The sequence below is a fragment of the Haemorhous mexicanus genome, chromosome 1 (assembly GCF_027477595.1).
Source record: "Haemorhous mexicanus isolate bHaeMex1 chromosome 1, bHaeMex1.pri, whole genome shotgun sequence".
In the NCBI taxonomy this organism is placed as follows: Eukaryota; Metazoa; Chordata; class Aves; order Passeriformes; family Fringillidae; genus Haemorhous; species Haemorhous mexicanus.
In genome coordinates this window covers 6,848,608-6,865,644 of record NC_082341.1, presented here as the reverse complement: position 1 = coordinate 6,865,644, position 17,037 = coordinate 6,848,608, and the positions used below count along the sequence as shown (strand labels likewise).

At 40.3% G+C, this 17,037-nt stretch overlaps 1 protein-coding gene across 13 annotated transcripts in view; it reads left to right on the top strand.

Moving 5' to 3' along the window:
- Positions 1-17,037, top strand: part of KMT2C (lysine methyltransferase 2C) — a 187,840-nt gene that overhangs the window by 40,373 nt on the left and 130,430 nt on the right. For all 13 annotated transcript variants that reach the window (XM_059839320.1, XM_059839435.1, XM_059839379.1 and 10 more), the window contains one exon: positions 6,340-6,428. In XM_059839320.1, coding sequence (XP_059695303.1) covers positions 6,340-6,428 — 89 coding nt within the window. The remainder of the gene's footprint in view (positions 1-6,339; positions 6,429-17,037) is intronic.

The following is a 17,037-nucleotide window of genomic DNA, read 5'->3' as shown; positions in this document are numbered from 1 at the left end:
TTACCTGTGGGTTTCCTTTGCATTTGTTTACTTTATGTCAACACTGACTGTACTCTAGAATGAAGGCAAAGATGCATCTATGGTATTTGGTACAGATAATCTTGAAAAGAATTCTATTTGCATTTCTTTGGGTGGTGTAGGAAATCTTTGACAAATCTCCCTGTCACAGGGGAGTACTGGAAAAGTTAAGCTGGGAATTGTCCAAAGGAGGTAACTTCTTTTTATATTTTTTCTCAGACATCCTGATCTCAAAGGCAATAATTTTTTTTTTCAGGTGTTTATTGCTTTCAGTAGTAACTCCATTAAATATAAATGTGAAAAAGTTTCAGCTCTGAAGATGTTTTAGCCTGAGTAAAGGAATAACGTTGAGTGACTGAATTGTTTTTTAGATCGTTACTGGCTAGAGGAGGTGTAAGATGGGAAGTTGCAATGTTTTGGTTTTAAATGTAAGTTGGGTTACTTCTCTTTGATGTAGTATTTTATTCAAAGATTATTATGCTTTATAAATTAAAATTAATAAGAAACACACTTGTCTTTGATTGTGCCAAGAGACCAATAGGCAATATCAAGTGTATTTTTGAGCTGTTTTAATAATGAAACTGAAGCTTGTGCAAGTTCTATGAGATTTTAATTAAAGTCTGGTTCAGCAGATGTTAAACAAGAAAGTTTTCACTTCTCTCTATTAGTAAACGGTCAACTTTTTGTCACCTTTCACTTGCCATGTTTCTGTTGCACATCTTTCCCATGCATCAGGATCCCTCAGTCTTTAGTATACACATATATAACATAAGAAGTAAATAGGAAGAAACTACATGTTGCATTCTTTTTTTTACTATGTACAAAAGAAAACACAGGGGAGAGTGAGACCAAATGCAGAAAACATTTTCACCTGTTACTGATTGCTTAGTTAAAAAATCCTGTGGAGAATCTTGTAAATCAGAATCAGTTTGAAGCAGGAGTCAATATAAAACCTATTTTAGGCTTGTTAATGTTTAGGACTATTGAAGTTTATTCTAGCTAGATGGGATCTTCCTTGCTTCCAGAGCTGTGCTTTTCATTTTATCCAGACTTGGATGTAGAATTTTCTCAACTCTTAGAAGTAATAAATAGCAAAGTAGTGTTCAGGGAGAGAAAAAACCAAACAACTCCTTTTATCTCATAGGTATTTCCATGAGTGATTCTTGCTTGCTGTGGCTCTCTTCGCTTGGGGCTACCAGCTGAACCTTGAGTATTTTAGCCTCTACTTAAGCCCAGTTAAACTTTTACAGCTGTATTTAGAACTCCACGCTTCAGTAGTAGTGTAGTGGGAGCATGTGGCTTTTGCACACCTGTTAAAGAGATTCTTGAAAAGAGGGTAACAGCTTTCACTTGTGGAAGTGCCTGTGAACGTTAATTTGTGACTAGCCGTGCTGATGGCAGCACTAATTGAACCTTTTTATAAATCATTCCTGTACCATCTTCCAGAGTAAGGCTGTGGACAGATGTTCATTTAACAAGACATCTGTGCTGGTTTAGGATGTTACTGTATCCCAGATGTTGCACTGCTTTTTAAGGTTATTAGCCCTGTTTTATATATTTAGTGCCATCAGTTTGCTCCATGGTTTGCAGAGCATACGAAGGAAGGCGGTTTCTTTTCTGAATGATGTAGAGGTTTCAGCATTTTGGAAAAAGGACTCAACTCTTGAGTAGATCTTGTGTACCTGTTTTCATAAGCCTGGAACAAAAGGCATGGGGTGAGTAGGGTAGTTTTGATAGATGGTCTTGAACAAGCTGTCACATGGTTTTGTTGGTAGCAGCTTAGGGAAGACTTAGAGAAGCTGGTGTCTGGCAGTAACTTCTAGGTAATCATAAACTAGTCCTGGCAGTGACAGGCATCTGAGGATAGTAGTTTTGTCAGTTATTTCATGTGGTTCCAGGAAATGTTGGCCCATGGCCTTATTCCTGATCACTTTGTGAAAAGAATGAGTAAGATCCAAGATGTACTTTTGACCTACATTGTATTTGTCCAGTTTTGGTGCTATTGCCGTGACTTTTCAAAAAACAACAAAACACCAAAAAAAAAACCAAACAAAAAACCAATCATGCAGAAAAGAGAAGAAAAGAAACAGCATCTCATTAGTGTCAGGTGAATAAGAGACTTTTCCATTTTCTCCCATGCTGCTCTCTGTGCATTCAGCAGAAGCTGCTCAGGTACCTGGTGATCTCCCAGTGGTATCCAAGTCCTCAGGGCTTTGAGATAGCCTCAGCAGGGCTTTCCCTCTCTGCAGAGAGAGTACCTAATGCTCTGCTGAGCCCTGTGAAAGGGCTTTTCTGGGCTTTTCTTCCCCCTCAGGGCTGAATTTAATTAGTTGCTTACCCAGAGAAGAATTATGAGATTTTTGTTTACCATGGTATATTTAAAGATGGAGATTAATGAAAGGCATTAGCTAAAAAAGCTAATTGATAAAAAGAATTAAGAGTAGGTCACAAAGGATTTTGATAAATTTGACTCTGTTTTATTGAAGGAGGAGTAAAATTATCATAGACAGTAATTATATTCATGTATTAATAAAAAAGTCTAGTTTTGTCTTTGTTGTTATTTTATTCTATAAAATGCTGAATGTGCTTTAAACACTTCAAGAAGTTATATTGCTCTCAGCAGATCTGTACTTTTGAGCAGAAATAGACGTGTTCTTGTTTTTTTTCCCTTGTAAATTGACCTCTGTTGTAGGAAAAAGGCAGGCAAGGAAGCCCTGGCAGGGACCTTGGCAGCCCTACAGCCTGTGTACCAAGCTCCCTGCCTGCCCACTGAGTAATATTTATTGTTTTCTGCCAGAGTGTGCATTGGTCAGGCTCTGCCTGTACATTTTGTTCTGGGTCTGTTGTGAGCTGCAGGAGACATGGCTCATCTGTGTTCAACATTCTGAGCTGCTGGGGGTTCTACAGGGTGATGTAGTTACTCCTCCTGGTAGGAAAGTTTGGGGTTGGGCTTCAAGATCTAGAGCAGAACTGAGGTTGTAGCGTTCAATGCAGCAATTATGTTTTAGAACTGCCTGGCTTTGTGTGGGTGAAGGGCAATAGTCATGGGCTGTTGTTTCATAATTGCTTTAAGACTGTAAAAACTGGCCCTTGACACCATCTTTCCCTTATTTCCTTCTCACATCCTCCTTCAGAAGAAACCAAGTCCCAGGCAAAGAATGGAGCACAGACTGCTTTTCCCAGTGTATTTAAGGGCAAGTGAAAATAAGTGCAGCAAAAAAAAAATTAACATGGTTTGTCAGTGGAAAAATCTAGTGTTATGCAAACCAGCCAAAAGCTTTATGTATAAAACTATTAAATAAAATGTTTAAACTTAATGCAAATAACATTAAACAATCCATTCTTATTACAAATGCTGATTGCAGCGATTAGGTGTGCTATATGGCCTTCTCAAATGGCATTTGCTGTGGAAACATTAAATTATAGTTGTCAGTACAGTGTATATTTCACTGTTTTGTGACTTGAATTATTTTTTTGCTCTAAGCCAAACATAAATTTGTAGGCTATAAAATCTCCTCTGATGATTGGGAAATGAATGTAAGCAGCAAAAATAAGTTAATGATATAATCTACCGTGTTTTCCACTGTTTCTTCAGTTTTATTTAAAACCTGCACAACATTAAGAAGGTTTTTTGTCGAATATTTGGGCGAGGGGAATGGCAAGGAAACACCAGATATGGTTATATCTTCTGCTGAAAAAAGCAGCTATGTGTAATTAATTGAAACCTCTGCTTTTCCTTGGTGTTAAATAGGTTGCTAAAATACGATAGGGAGTTCAAGGCACGAATACTGCTCTTGTTTAAACAAAATGTTTAAAAAGACTTTGTGAGGTACTTTGGTGTTTAATACATGAACTGTAGTTCAGTAGGAAATCTAAACTCATCTGTAAATTATTAAATAAACACAAACAATCATCATCTTCCACTATCCAGCAAGTTTTGCCTCCAGGGTTGTGATGGGGAATACTGAAAAGGGGTATCTGTGGAAAAGTAGAATTATCATATATGTTTGTGGTGATTTTGCAGTAATCCTTGTTTGGTATGGACTTGTAACTTTGCATTGCAGACAGGTAGTTGGTAGAAGAATAATTGGGATAGGATTTAGAAATAATCCCTGCCCTTAGCTGATTGTGTTCTGTAAAGCTTTTGAGCATTCCTGCACCAAGGGAAGTGTTTTCGCTCACCTGCATTTCTGTCCTTTCACTGGTGCTGGATGATGTGCTGGGATGTTGTGAAGAACTGCAAGAAATTTAATACTTAAATGCTTTTGGCTTCTTTACATGCCGCTTCTTTTGCTAAGTGTTCGAGGAGTGTTACCCTCCTTGCTGTATCTCAGTCTTGCTGGAAGAGCCTGTTCTATCCAGTGGCCGTGATACTCCATTTGCTCTACTCCCTGCTCTTTGTTACAAATGGGAATCCATCTGTGTGACCATCTCAGATGCTGCTGCCACCTGTGTTTGTGTCCTTCCCACTTCCAAAACGTGTCCCCATTCAGGCCAGCTCACTGGTCACTGCTCCTGGATGGGCTGAGGCAGTGGCTGCAGGGAGGAGTGCAAGGCAGTTTCTTATGGTCACTGTGCAGTTTATTCTGGTTGGAATTTTTGTGAAACGTGGGTTTTAAGAGACTACTCTGGGAGCTTGTAAAGTGGCAAATAAGTGAAGGGAATGCTTCTGTCTCTCATAAGAAGGCTGTTACATATTTTGTGTGTTCTGGGTGTGCTGTCACTGCTTATGGATAAGCAGGCAAGGGGAGCAATAACCTTGTAATCCCTAGGGTTCCATCTGTGCTCACGTTTCTCAGCATTATCTTGAACAAATTTCATAGGGACACCAAGAGGAGTCCTCCTGTCCTTAATCTCTTGCTTTTCTCTTTCCCCCAGCTCCTTTGTAAATTGAGTGGGAGGTTTTCAGACTTTGGTTTGAGCCTCCTTTTAATTCTTCTTTTGCTCCTTCACAGAGACTATAATGGTCCCAACACAATCTGAAGGGGTTGTCTTGCTAGGGAGTCCAAGAGAGTCAGTCCTCTTCTAGTAGGAGAGCAACCTGTACAGACTCCAGAGATGGTTCCAGTTCTGCCCAGTTCTTTGATCCAGGAGAACCAAAGGCATTGCATGATAGCATTTCTTCTGAAGCTGAGTTAGCAGCTCCAGTCCTGCGGAAATAGTTTGGATGGACCAAAGTGCTATAACAGACTGTACAAAAAAAGGAAATGCTGGTTTTGGAATGATTTAATCGCTTCAAAAAAAACCCAAAACCTTTTCTCCCCAATGCAGAACTAAACCCAAACCCTTCAGAATGCTTTGTGAAAGAGGAACTGGAGGGGTTTTGTCTGGGGGGGCAGGCGGGGTGCCCGTGCGCTGGCCTGCCGATTCAAGGCATGTTGGTTGGGTGAATGGTTGCCTGGGAGCTCTGGACATTGGAACTGCTGAGATGCCCCAAACTGCTCAAAATTTGTGTACTTGGAATCAGAAGCTCCCAGGATCTCCCAGGCTTTCCGTCAGCATGCCAGGCAGGTTGCCAAGTAGCCTGAAAATTTGGGAGGCGAGTTGCCAAGCTCTTGGCTCCCTTTCAAATGGGCTGCTGAACAGCTGGGAATCTGGATGCCTGGGCTTCTCAGCAGCCCACCATGATAGTTACTGAAGAGCCAGGCAGGGAAAAAAGGCTGGAATTTGTAGCACAAACCTGTCTGCTTTCCGTCAGACCTTGGTTGAAATTGAAACAAATCTGCCAGGTATTTTAGTTTTGACAGGCTGTCCTCACGTGATGACTTTTTTAATGTGATGACATCTAGTCATCTCTCATAACATTTTACTTCATGTGTCAAAATATTGTTTCACTGAAAATAATGTGTGTTTCAGTTTCATTGCTTTAGCATCATTATTATTCTATGGAAATTTCTTCCAAGGGTGCTCTGTGTGGATCAGTCTCTATTTTAAAGTAGCTGCTGCCCAGATTTTGGGTAGTGTTCTCTCTTACCTTTCTGTAGTTGCATTTTACATGGACAGGATGCTTGTGTCAAAATCTGGCTGAGTTAGCCTGTTGTTTGATCAGTAGAAGTTCATTATTGTATTTTTCTTGTAAGAAGAATCAGAGAAAATTAAAGGGCCAGCTGCTGATTCAAGTGTACCTTGCTGGGGACATAAACCTAGAACAGGGAAAAAGGGGGGAGGAAGCTTCCAGTTTGTACAAGACTGAAGTAATGGGCTAGCTTGAATGTTACATAATTAAGTGCTGACATTCATCCCTTGAAATGAAGTGATTTAAATCCTAATTTTACAAATGCTTTTCAGTCTAAAAAGAGTTTTTCCTTCTTATGTTTGCAGGCCTCGGAGTAGAGGAAAAACTGCAGTGGAGGATGAAGACAGTATGGATGGTTTGGAGGCAGCAGAAACAGAAAACACTGTGGAAACAGGTACTGAGAATATAGTGCTGATGCTCTCTGGGTGTTGCTTCTCTCTCAGAAGTGCATTTAGTTATGCAGGACTTTGGTAGTCAAGAAATAGTTCTTCCATTTTGTCGTATGAGATGTGCCATTTGGGCAGAATTAAAAGGAAAAAACCTTGATATTTAGACTTATATTAATTTAAAGCTATTGAAGCTATTAGTTTTAAATAGTGTAATGGGAATCTCTTTGTAGTGTAGATATGTAGAGGTTCTTTTCCTACTTTTGCAAGGCTGTATCTAAAAAAAATAAATGCTCTGAAGTGGCAGCTGCTGTTTTTGGAATACCTGCCAAAATACACTACTACTTATTGACCTGTATCTTCAGCTAACTACAGCAGACTATATACCAAAGGGATAACCAGGATAACCAAATGCTAATGCTTCCTGCTGCTGCTTAGGAAACAGGATAAATCTCTGTTCTTGCTTTGGTAAATATTTGTTATGGTGGTACCCAAATGCTTCAGTTACCAGAGGGAGCTCATTGTTCTGGACTGAGTACTGTTGAAACAGTTTGTGATTTCTGTTCTGGCAGTTCAGGAGCCTAAAGAGACAAACAGATGAGCCAACACATGAGATAAAGGCCATGGTGAAGAACTGTCATCTCCTTGCCAGGCACGTGTCTGTAGCCATTTCCTTGTTTTTAACCAGGGACTGAGTACAGAAGGATGAAACCCACCAAGAAAGATGATGTTGTGGCCACTTGGCAGAAGTTTGTTGGTTTGACAGAAAGAAGCTTTGAAAATCCTTAATGAAAGTGGAGACCTAAGGATTTATAAATTTAATTAGGTGGCCCTGTATGTGTAATGAGAGAAGTGGAAGGAAGCCCAGAGACATGAACAGCAGAAGCTGTTGGTCAGGGCAGCAACAACATGGAAGTGCCAGCTGAGTTAAGGGAGTTGTCCAGGTCTCTCAAAGCTGCTGAGTGGAGGGGGTGAAGTCGTGAAGCCCTTAAAGACAAGGATCTGTGCTTAGTGCAGATTTATAGAGACAACAAATAGAGGACCTGAAAAGAGCCATTTTTGCTCTTTTCATGGGCCATGCAGGAGCTTGACTGCTGTGGTGGAAGTCACGGAGGAGGAGGAGGCTGAAATTCTCCTGAGGATGGGCTTTGTTTGCTGGTGGCTTGCTTCTTCCTTGCTAGATGTGCAGTGATGCTGGGAAGTCTTAGTGCTTGTGACTCGAGACTTTGGGGGGTGTCAGGAGTGTGTAGTCGCAGCTTGTGTTGAATTCAAGTGTTAATGGCATGTGGAGGGAGCCTAAATTAAAGCTGAATTCAGGGATGTTTCATTGTTTTATTCTGCCCTTTGTTTTTCTGCCTCTGCAAATAAAACTGCTGATGGTGGTGAACTTGGGTGATCTTTTGCAGCTTCTACATGTAGGTAATTACTAGTTAATAGACTAATAAATTAATATATAAGTGAAAAAGTTGGAGCAGGTATTTTTGTGTAGAAAAACAGAGCAGAGTGAAGGAAGACTAGGTCTAATTCTGTTATTACATCATCTGTGATGATGATGATGATGATGATGATTACTCTTCCTATCCTGTGTGGTAGAAGCATTCTTATGAAAGTCAGTGAAGGGGGCAAAAAGTGTCCCCTTAAAGTGATAAGTTTTATAAATTTAAAATATGTTTAATAAAGGAAAGAAATTCAAACTTAACAACTGGTACACTACTGTGTAGAGAATTCAGTGATAGTTGTATTTTATTTTGCTCTTGTCATTTTAAACAAAGTTCCTCAACAGAAACCTGAGAGCAGTTTCTGATTCAGAAGAGAGAGGGACACATAATTATTTTAAGTCTCTGAGAGTGCATATAGATAAGTCTCTCCATTATCTTTCATCAGAATAATCCTGAGTGTCACAGGTGGCTGATACCCATTTCTGAAGGTGTGGGCAGTAGGAGCACTGATGGAAGTCCCCATGGACCAAGAAGACTCCAGCAGGTCTGGAAGTGAGGCACCATCACTTCAGTGCTGAGCCCAGGATGGATTTACAGACTGTACTCCTCACTGAAAGGATGCCTAGTAAAAATACATATGTCTGAAATCCCATTTTTGCAGGGGAACAAAAATAGACTTGAAAGAGCATTATCATGTTGAGCAGTTTGATAGAGACAGAATCACAATTATGTTATTTTAAAAGCAGGGCACCATGTGACTTGCTAGAGGTTTAATCATATTATCTGAAAAGGCTGCTGCCTCTAAAACTTACTCTAAGCACTTACCTGAGTTAGTACAGAAGTGTAGGAGAAGGAATAATCTCAGTTTGTTGCTCTGTTTAAAACTGTGTAGATTAAATTTAGGGTATTTCTGTACTAGTTTATTAATTTCTGCTTCAACTAGAAAAGGGTTTTGTTTTCTTTGCTTGCTAAGAGTGGTCTTGCCAGAAAATTTTTGCAGTAGTTGGCAAACCAAAACACAATATAGTAATATTACAGAAGTTGAAATTAAATGTCTAAAGATCTTGACATGTGATTTGGGACATTTTTTGAGTCTTTGTGTTCCTGGCTTCCTTTCCATTGTTTGATTTGTACATTGAGAATAATTGGGAATTCTTTGACTGTGTGAATTTGGGATTTTGAGGTTGTTTCTGTTTTGTCTTATTTAATTAAGTTTCATGAAATTAGAGAAGTACATGTTATTAATGTTATATTCAGTATACTGAGCCCTGCTTTTAGGGAAGGGAGCAATGCAGGAGGAGTAGGAACTCCCCTCTCTGGGAGGGAAAAAAGGATATGCCCCACATAATCCCACCTAAGATAAGAAATATTTAGTAGCTGTCAAATCTTTTATGGGGAGAAAAAGCAAGGAGTGTGCAAGTACCAAACATTATTTCCATTTGTAATGTTGACACAAATACTTATTTAAATAAAAAAAAGACAGAAATTCTTCCCAAAGGGGCTCTTTTGCAATGCTGAGGCACAGTCATTTTAATTGCAGTTCGGGAAACAAGTTCCTGCCCTTCCCAAAACTCTGTAATCTCACATGTGAAGTGAGGCAGAGTTGGAAGCAGAGCAGGGTAAGCCGTGTGCTGCTCTGATCAGTTCAGTATGGCTGCTTCTCCTGCCAACTGCAGCAATTCCTGAGCCCTGTCCCTTTTCTGCCAAGTACTAAGTTCCCTTTGGTGGAGATGAATTCTTAAGAACGGAAAGAGAGGAGGAGGGATTTGGAATTGGAGAAAGGAAATTCTGGAATTTGGAAAAAAAGAGCTGTTTGGAGCTAAGTAAACTTTTTTCCTGAAAAAAGGGTGTTGACAACTGCTTCTACTGAATCAATACATTTTCAGCTTCTTGTAAACCTCAGGACAGACTCCTTTCATTTACCCACCAGCCCTGTCTCTCTTGCTGATCCTTTGGCTCCTCACTTCATGTCTGTTCTGCTCTTCAGCTTTGTATTTGTCTTTCCAGCTGTCTGCTCCTTCATTTTTCTTCACCGTGGTTCCCCCCAGTGATGTTGCACTGGTGTTTCTCTATCCAGCTGATGTTGTGGTTACCCATTCTTCCCATCATTTTGGCACCACAACATTGTAGCATGGTTAAGGATGGCTGGGACCTCTGGGGATCTTCTGTTCCACAGCCCTGCTCCAGCAGGGTCACCCAGAGCTTGCTGTCCAGGACTATGTCTAGACAGCTTTTACCTCCAAGGGTTGAGGCTCCACAGCCTGCCCTGCACAGTCTGTGCCAGTGTTCAGGCACCCTCACAGTAAAAAAGGATTTCCTGATGTTCACAGGGAGCCTCCTGTGTTTTTGTTTGTGCCTGGTGTCTCTGGTCCCATCAAACCTTCCAGCTGTCAGCACCTTCCACTTTTCTGGTTATCAGTAAAACACTGTTTGCTGCAAAATGCTGTGTTCCCCTCTGGATCCTCTTGTGCTACTCCTCTATGGAAGAACAGTTTTCTTCTGATGAGTGAGTTTCTCATGGCCAAGAATATGCAAACCAGAAAATTCTGGAAAGCTTGGGGCTTTGTGCACAGGGGTATATGCAAATATAAAACTGCTAATCCAAAGAAAGAAATAATACACTAAGAAGCTCCTGGTAAGCTTTCTGTAGGTTTGGTAGCCCTTTTGCTACTAATGAAGACTTGGCTTCTGTTTCTTTTCCCCATCTTCTGTTAGTTTCAGCAAGTTTCTGTACTTGATATTTTCTTGGCTCTGCATTTAAGTTGAAACTGAATTCTCTGTGTTAATTATCTGATTATTCCTTTTTTTTTTTTTTCCCTTTTTTTTTGAAGAACACTTGTGAAATATCCCAACTCATTTTAGGGTCTTTAATTCTTCCTGTCTATGTCCCACCATAAAAGTGTTGAGATTCAGATCTGGGAGAAATGCAATAAAATAAGTTTATTTGCTGAATCTCTTGGGTCAGGTATTTATTCTGTTAACTATCCATACCATGTCAACCAGCTCTTACAGCAGTGCTTTCTACCAGACCCTCAACTCCCCATGGTGTTCAGAGGCCTCTGATAATACATAAAAGAACCTGAATGATTTTATCAACCAGTAGTTCCTTATCTACATGATTGTTGTCAGTAACATTTTTATCAGACCCAGTGACGTTGCCTGGCCAGTTCATTTCTTGTTGGACTTCACATGAACTTCCTGATGATGGGGCTTCCTCTGACCAGACTCATTTGTCTCTGGGCAAAGCACTGAGGAACCAGAAACAAACACTTCTCAGTGGAGGAAAGTTATTCATGCAGAAGTTGCCAGGGATTTTTGGACTAAGTCTGAATCTCATCAGCTTTGAAGCAGCCTGAAAAGCACTTTCCTAGAGAAAAAAAAATTCTGCAAAATCCTGCTTATTAAAGGCAGTGCAGGCATCCTTTTGCAATCATGTGAACCATACTTAGTAGAGCCTCTCATTGAGGCAAAGTAAAACACACCTGAGAGCAAGTCCTGGTCTGGGTGAATTGATGGCAAAAGCTCTTTCCAATGTGTTTCAATACCAAAATCCAGTTTTAAAATCCAGACAGATACTTTGGCCTCGTCATTACCACTCATTCCTTTTCAAATTAATGAAGGGAAGAATTAACACCACTGAGGGCTTTCTTGTAGATTAAACTTGGCCATACAATTTGTGGCAAATACGTGCTTAGAAATGCACTTTAATATTTTTAAGGCAACTAATATTCTGTGTACTCATTAGAAAAGGAGTAATTTCTTCTTTCTTATGCTCCTGACTCTTACCTGCTCAGCCACTGGAAAAATTAACAGAACTGAAGCATGTTGTTATAATTATTATAAGTATCTTATTATTTTTGCTTTATATTCTGGTAATTTGTTTGTAATGAGGAAAGCAAACAAAAGAGGAGGTTACTTGATATTTGCATTTAAACCATAACAGGCTTACTCAATAATGCCATTTTATCATCATGCACACTTAAAATGGGCCATTTAGAAAAATCTGATTTTTTTACCTACTGACTGATACCTCTGTCTCAGGTGTTTTGAGAGCTGGTGGAATCTGTTAAATCCAAATCAATTTTAACCTCACTGAGTTTTTCATTCTGGAGTTTATTTCTGAAATGCAACTTTTCTGGTTTTGCTTATTTGTTCAATAGTGGTTTTGCAGTTTTGTTATCAAACTAATGCTTTGTTAAACATAATCCGACAGGTTTTGAAAGACCTAGAATTCCAAGACCTAGAATTTTCCTCATCTCGATTACTTAGATGTTTAACTCTGCTGCTGTGTCATGAGTGATGTGATGGAAGATCTGCATGGCCATTACCAGTCAAATACACTGAAATGGGTGCATGTGCTTTGTGTGTTACATGCTCTTCTCACTGGAAAGAGGGGCTGCTCAGTGTATGTTTTAGTTCATAGAATCACAGAATGGTCTAGGTTAGAAGGAACCTCAGAGATCATCTTGTTCCATCCCTTCTGCCATGAGCAGGAGCCACTTGCTAATTCTGTAGACCTGTCTTAATTTTTATTACAGTGATGCTGTGTTGGGGCTGACTCTTCAGTTGGGTAAAAGAAATAGAAGGGAAATTCACTGATGATGAATTAAAATCATAGTATAAATCAGGCTGATGTTGGAGTCCCACAAACACCTACCCTGGTAGCTCTTCTCTAGGTCAGGTTCAAAGGGGAAGAGTGTAGTGGGAAAAATGAACTTATTTAGGGTAATAAAATATGTACCCATTAAATGACTCTTAATTCAGTAGTAGTTCTTGTAAAAAACATGCAGGGCAAAATTACCATCCTGCTTTTATATAAACAAAAATCACTCTCAAATAGCTCTGCTGCCTGAGCAAGTGGTGCTTCAGGTTTGGGAATTGCAGAAGCTTTTATAAGTCAAAGAGAGAAGGAAATTCTAGGAATTACTGGCAAAGGGGTAAGTGGAATGAAGCATCAGTGAGGTTTTTTTTTCTCTTTTTACTGTTGCTTTATAAACCCTTGGCATGTTAAATGCCACGTGCAGTTCTGCTTTGCCTTCTCCAAAAGGATGAGCTGTAATTGGGAAAGTACAGGAAAGGCCAACAGGTATGACAAGAAGTAAGTAATAGCTCCTGTGTGGGGATCAGTTAAGGTAAAACCTTCAATCTGAAGTGATTTCACTGAGGAGGAATGTAATAGGGTCCAAAAAATGATGAGTGGTATGGAGAAAATGGACAGGGCACAATGACTCGTTTTGTTCTGCAGCACAGAAATTAGGGGACATCAGGTGGTGTTCATGGAGTACAGGGGCAGGTGCATTTGCACTCAGCATCTTCTGCAATTACAGAATTCATTGTTCCTGAATGCTTTGGGCATGAACAACTTGACATGGGTTTCAAGAAGACCTAAACAAATTAGTGGAAAAACAATCAGATGAGTGCTATTGAATACCACTCCTGGCTTAGGAAGGTCCTCAGTCATGGAAGTTCCATGTTATGGTTATCCATAAAATGGTTTCTTGGTTTTCAGGCAATCAAAATTACAGTTTAAATGGTCCTACATTGAGAATCTTGTTTTTATTCTATAGCTAATACAAAATTTTCTGTACGAGATGTATTTAACAGTTAAGAACTATTTGAATGAGAGGTATCAAAATATACAGTGGAATGTACTGAATAACTGCAGGTTTTCTTCTCATCTCTGTCTAATACCTGTTGCAGTATGCAGATCAGAGAATTATAGAATAGTTTGGATTGGAAAGGACCTTAAAGATCATTCAGTTCCAACCCTCCTGCCATGGACAGGGACACATAGACCACATTACATCCCTGGCCTTAAGCACTTCCAGGGATGGGGCATCCCCAGCTTCTCTGGGCACCCTGTGCCAGAATCTCACCACGCTCACAGGAAGAATTATTTTCTAATAGTTATCTAAAACCACCCTCTTTTAGATATTGTGAAAGATTTCTGCACCTAAGAGATCTGTGCATGTGACTTCCTCAGCCACTGGCAGGAGGGGTGGGTGATGTTGCTGTCAAATTGTGTCCACAGCAGTAACAGAATTGTGGACTCTGAGTAGTGGAAACTTGTTTTGTTCCTAAAACAGTGAGTGAAACTTGTTAATTATAGTACTGGGTAGTGTTGTGGTTTATCCCAGCTGTCTGCTGAGTACCACACAGGTGCCCCCTCACTCTCTGCCCCAGGGGACAGGGAGGAGAACTGGATCAAGGTAAAACCCCAGGGCTGAGTTTAGAACAGTGGTGAGCCCCTGGCACAGGTTGCCCAGAGAAGCTGTGGCTGTCCCATCCCCCTGAGTGTTCAAGGATGGGTTGGATGGGGCTCTGAGCAACCTGGTCTAGTGAAAGGTGTCCCTGCCCATGGAAGGAGGTTGGAATTGGGTGATCTTTAAGGTTCCTTTCAAGTCGAACCATTCTGTGATCTACTGGGTGTGGTGTTCTATGGTTTGGAGTATCCCTCTGGCCAGTTGGGGTCAGCTGTCCTTCCCATGCCCTCCCCTGGCTCATTTTTTGCATCTCTTTGCTAGCAGAGCATGGGAAACTGAAGAGTCCTTGCTTTAGAGTAAACATGGTTTAGCACCGACTAAAACATCAGTGTGTTACCAAAATTAAATCTGATCCTAAATCCAAAACACTCAATACTAAAAAGAAAATTGACTATGCTAGCCAAACCCAGGACAGGTAGGCATTTTAAATTCATAGTTTGCATTCCCTTGTTTTAAGGTTTCTTTTCATATTGTTGCTACACTGACCTGGTTTTTATCTGTCAAATCTCCTGGAGCATTTTGGTGTGTTTGTAGTTCTGCAGACCCCTGTGGGGCTGTGTAAAGCACCTGGTCCCATTGGCTGTTTCCTGACACAGCATTACTCCTTCCTCATGCAAAAATAGCTGTGGCTGCCTTCAGAAGCTCTTTACTCCCTGTCTCAGAACATCTTGGTAGGCAACAGTTGAGACCCCTGGGATCTCCCTGCTGTGTTTGGTGTTCTTGGTATTTTCCAGCCTGCAGTGCTTCCTGTTCTTAGTGAAAGTTTTGGAAGCTCATGACATGTGCTTCATTGTCTGCCTAATCAGTAGGTCTGACAGTAGAGTAGTTAAATAGTCAACCTGCTGCACCTAAATATTAATTCAGTAGTAGAATATGAATTTTATGTTTATGACAGCTCTTTGGATTTTGTTTGGGTTTTTTTTTTAAGTGCCACTTCATAATGAGTTTTATAATATTTTAAATATTTTTTTTCTGGTAGAACTCCTATGGTATTTTTAGGTTTTGACTTGACAGGTAGTTTCTGAGTATGTAGAAGAAAACTTTTTTGGATATGCTGATGTCTGTCCTTTGCCTGACTGCCACAGCAGAGCCCGCACATACATCTCATTATTTCGCTTTATGTTTACCCATTCATGTTTATGTTTAGCTTGTAAAATAGGGCCTTGTGATTGCAAGAAAACGGAAAAGAGTTGTTTGTAAAGAAACAAAAGAACATTTAAGATCTTAAGTTGATGTTGCTTCATCACATCCCCAGAGAAAGCTGTAATCATGTAATAAAATCCCAGCCATCCCCAGTTTCCTGCTTTCCACAAGCCCTGCCATAGGGGGGGCTTACAGAAACCAGGGCTTCCCTCCTGAGCCTGCATGTGCCACGTGTGTCTCACATGGGGAGAGCTTTCCAAGGGCTCTGAAGATAGAGCAGGGAAACAGAAAATTAGCAGCACAATTTTATTACTCAGAATGTTGTAAATCTTTACATAAGACATGTAAATAAGGAGACCAGCTACTGTTAGGAAGGTGGGTAGTCAACATAATCAGCTGGGGGTGCTATGTGCTGTTTGTTATTTTCTTTGTTCTCTGTATTCTGCTCTATAAAGGGGAATAAAAATAATGAGAAATCTTTGAACCTTTGTGAAGTGTTTTTCTCCTCCTTGAAGAAACCCAAATGAAAACTTGAATAGTGCAAAAGCTCAGTATTGTCTTTTCACCACTGTATATATATTACTGAAGCAAATGTGATGGAAATATTAATTAAAAGAGAAATTTAATACACATGCTGTAAATCTTACCAGTCCCAGTGACTTCCCTGCATATCTGTCTCCAGTCAGTGTTAGGCAATTTGATTTTTTTCCCTTGTATTTCATGTCTCCATCCTTGGAGATGCTCAAAAACCATCTGGGCAGCTGGCTCTGGTGGCCCAGCTTGAGCAGGGGTTTGGACAAGGTGGCTCTGGACTGCCTTCCAGCCTCAACCAGATGTGATTCTGTGAGTTACCCAAGTTGTAAAGCATGTGGAAGTCTCAAGCTTTTGGATGGCCCATTTGGACAGGAACTTTAGTCCTCGTACTTTTGAGGGTTTTCTTTTAACAGGAAAAGTAAGCTTTTCTGTCCTCAGCAGCCAGGTGAGAAAAAACTATGAATTGCATTCAAGTAATAAAAAAAAATTTTAAGTGCCATGTTTCCTAGTATTTTCCTAAAGTTTCAGTAAAGGATAATGACATTAAAAAATAAGTTAGAGACACTGGGGAATTGTAAAACTAGTTTTCTAAATCTCAGTCTCCCCACTAACTCACTGTACATAGGCAAGACCTTCATTGTGCCAGAAACAATCATGAAAAGAGGATGCAAAATAAAGCACATATGAATCTGCAAATGACCTTCCCATTTATTAATCATCCATGGGTCCTTCATTTGCAGTAGCATCAAAGTAGAAAGCCATAACCAAATCTGATGATGTTCATTAAACATACTGTGCCAGGTACTTCCAAGAACATCTCTGAGTTGTATCTGAGATGTCTCCTTGCCAGGCCACTGCTGGGATCCATCTCCTAGGAATTTGACTCGTGAAATGCATTAAGTGCTCCTGTTCTTCCTTCATCTTCCGCAGGAAAACTTTCACAAAGTTTTTTTCACAAGTAACACACAAAATTTTCATGCTGTTTAGTGAGCGCCGTGTTTTCACTCTTCCAATGGCATATTGAGGCACAGTTTGCTTTATTGCAGAGACAGCAACTGAGATGTTGTTTGTCTCATTTAGTATAATTTGGGTCCCTCCTTCTCTGGAGAAGCAAACAGCAGGGGAAATGCACCATAAGGATGTAAGCTCATATAGTTGTCATGTGTAGTGAAACAATCTGTGTCTTCTCCCAGAGCCCAGAGTTCCTGGGAGTGACTGAGAGCGCCCCTGAACTTGGC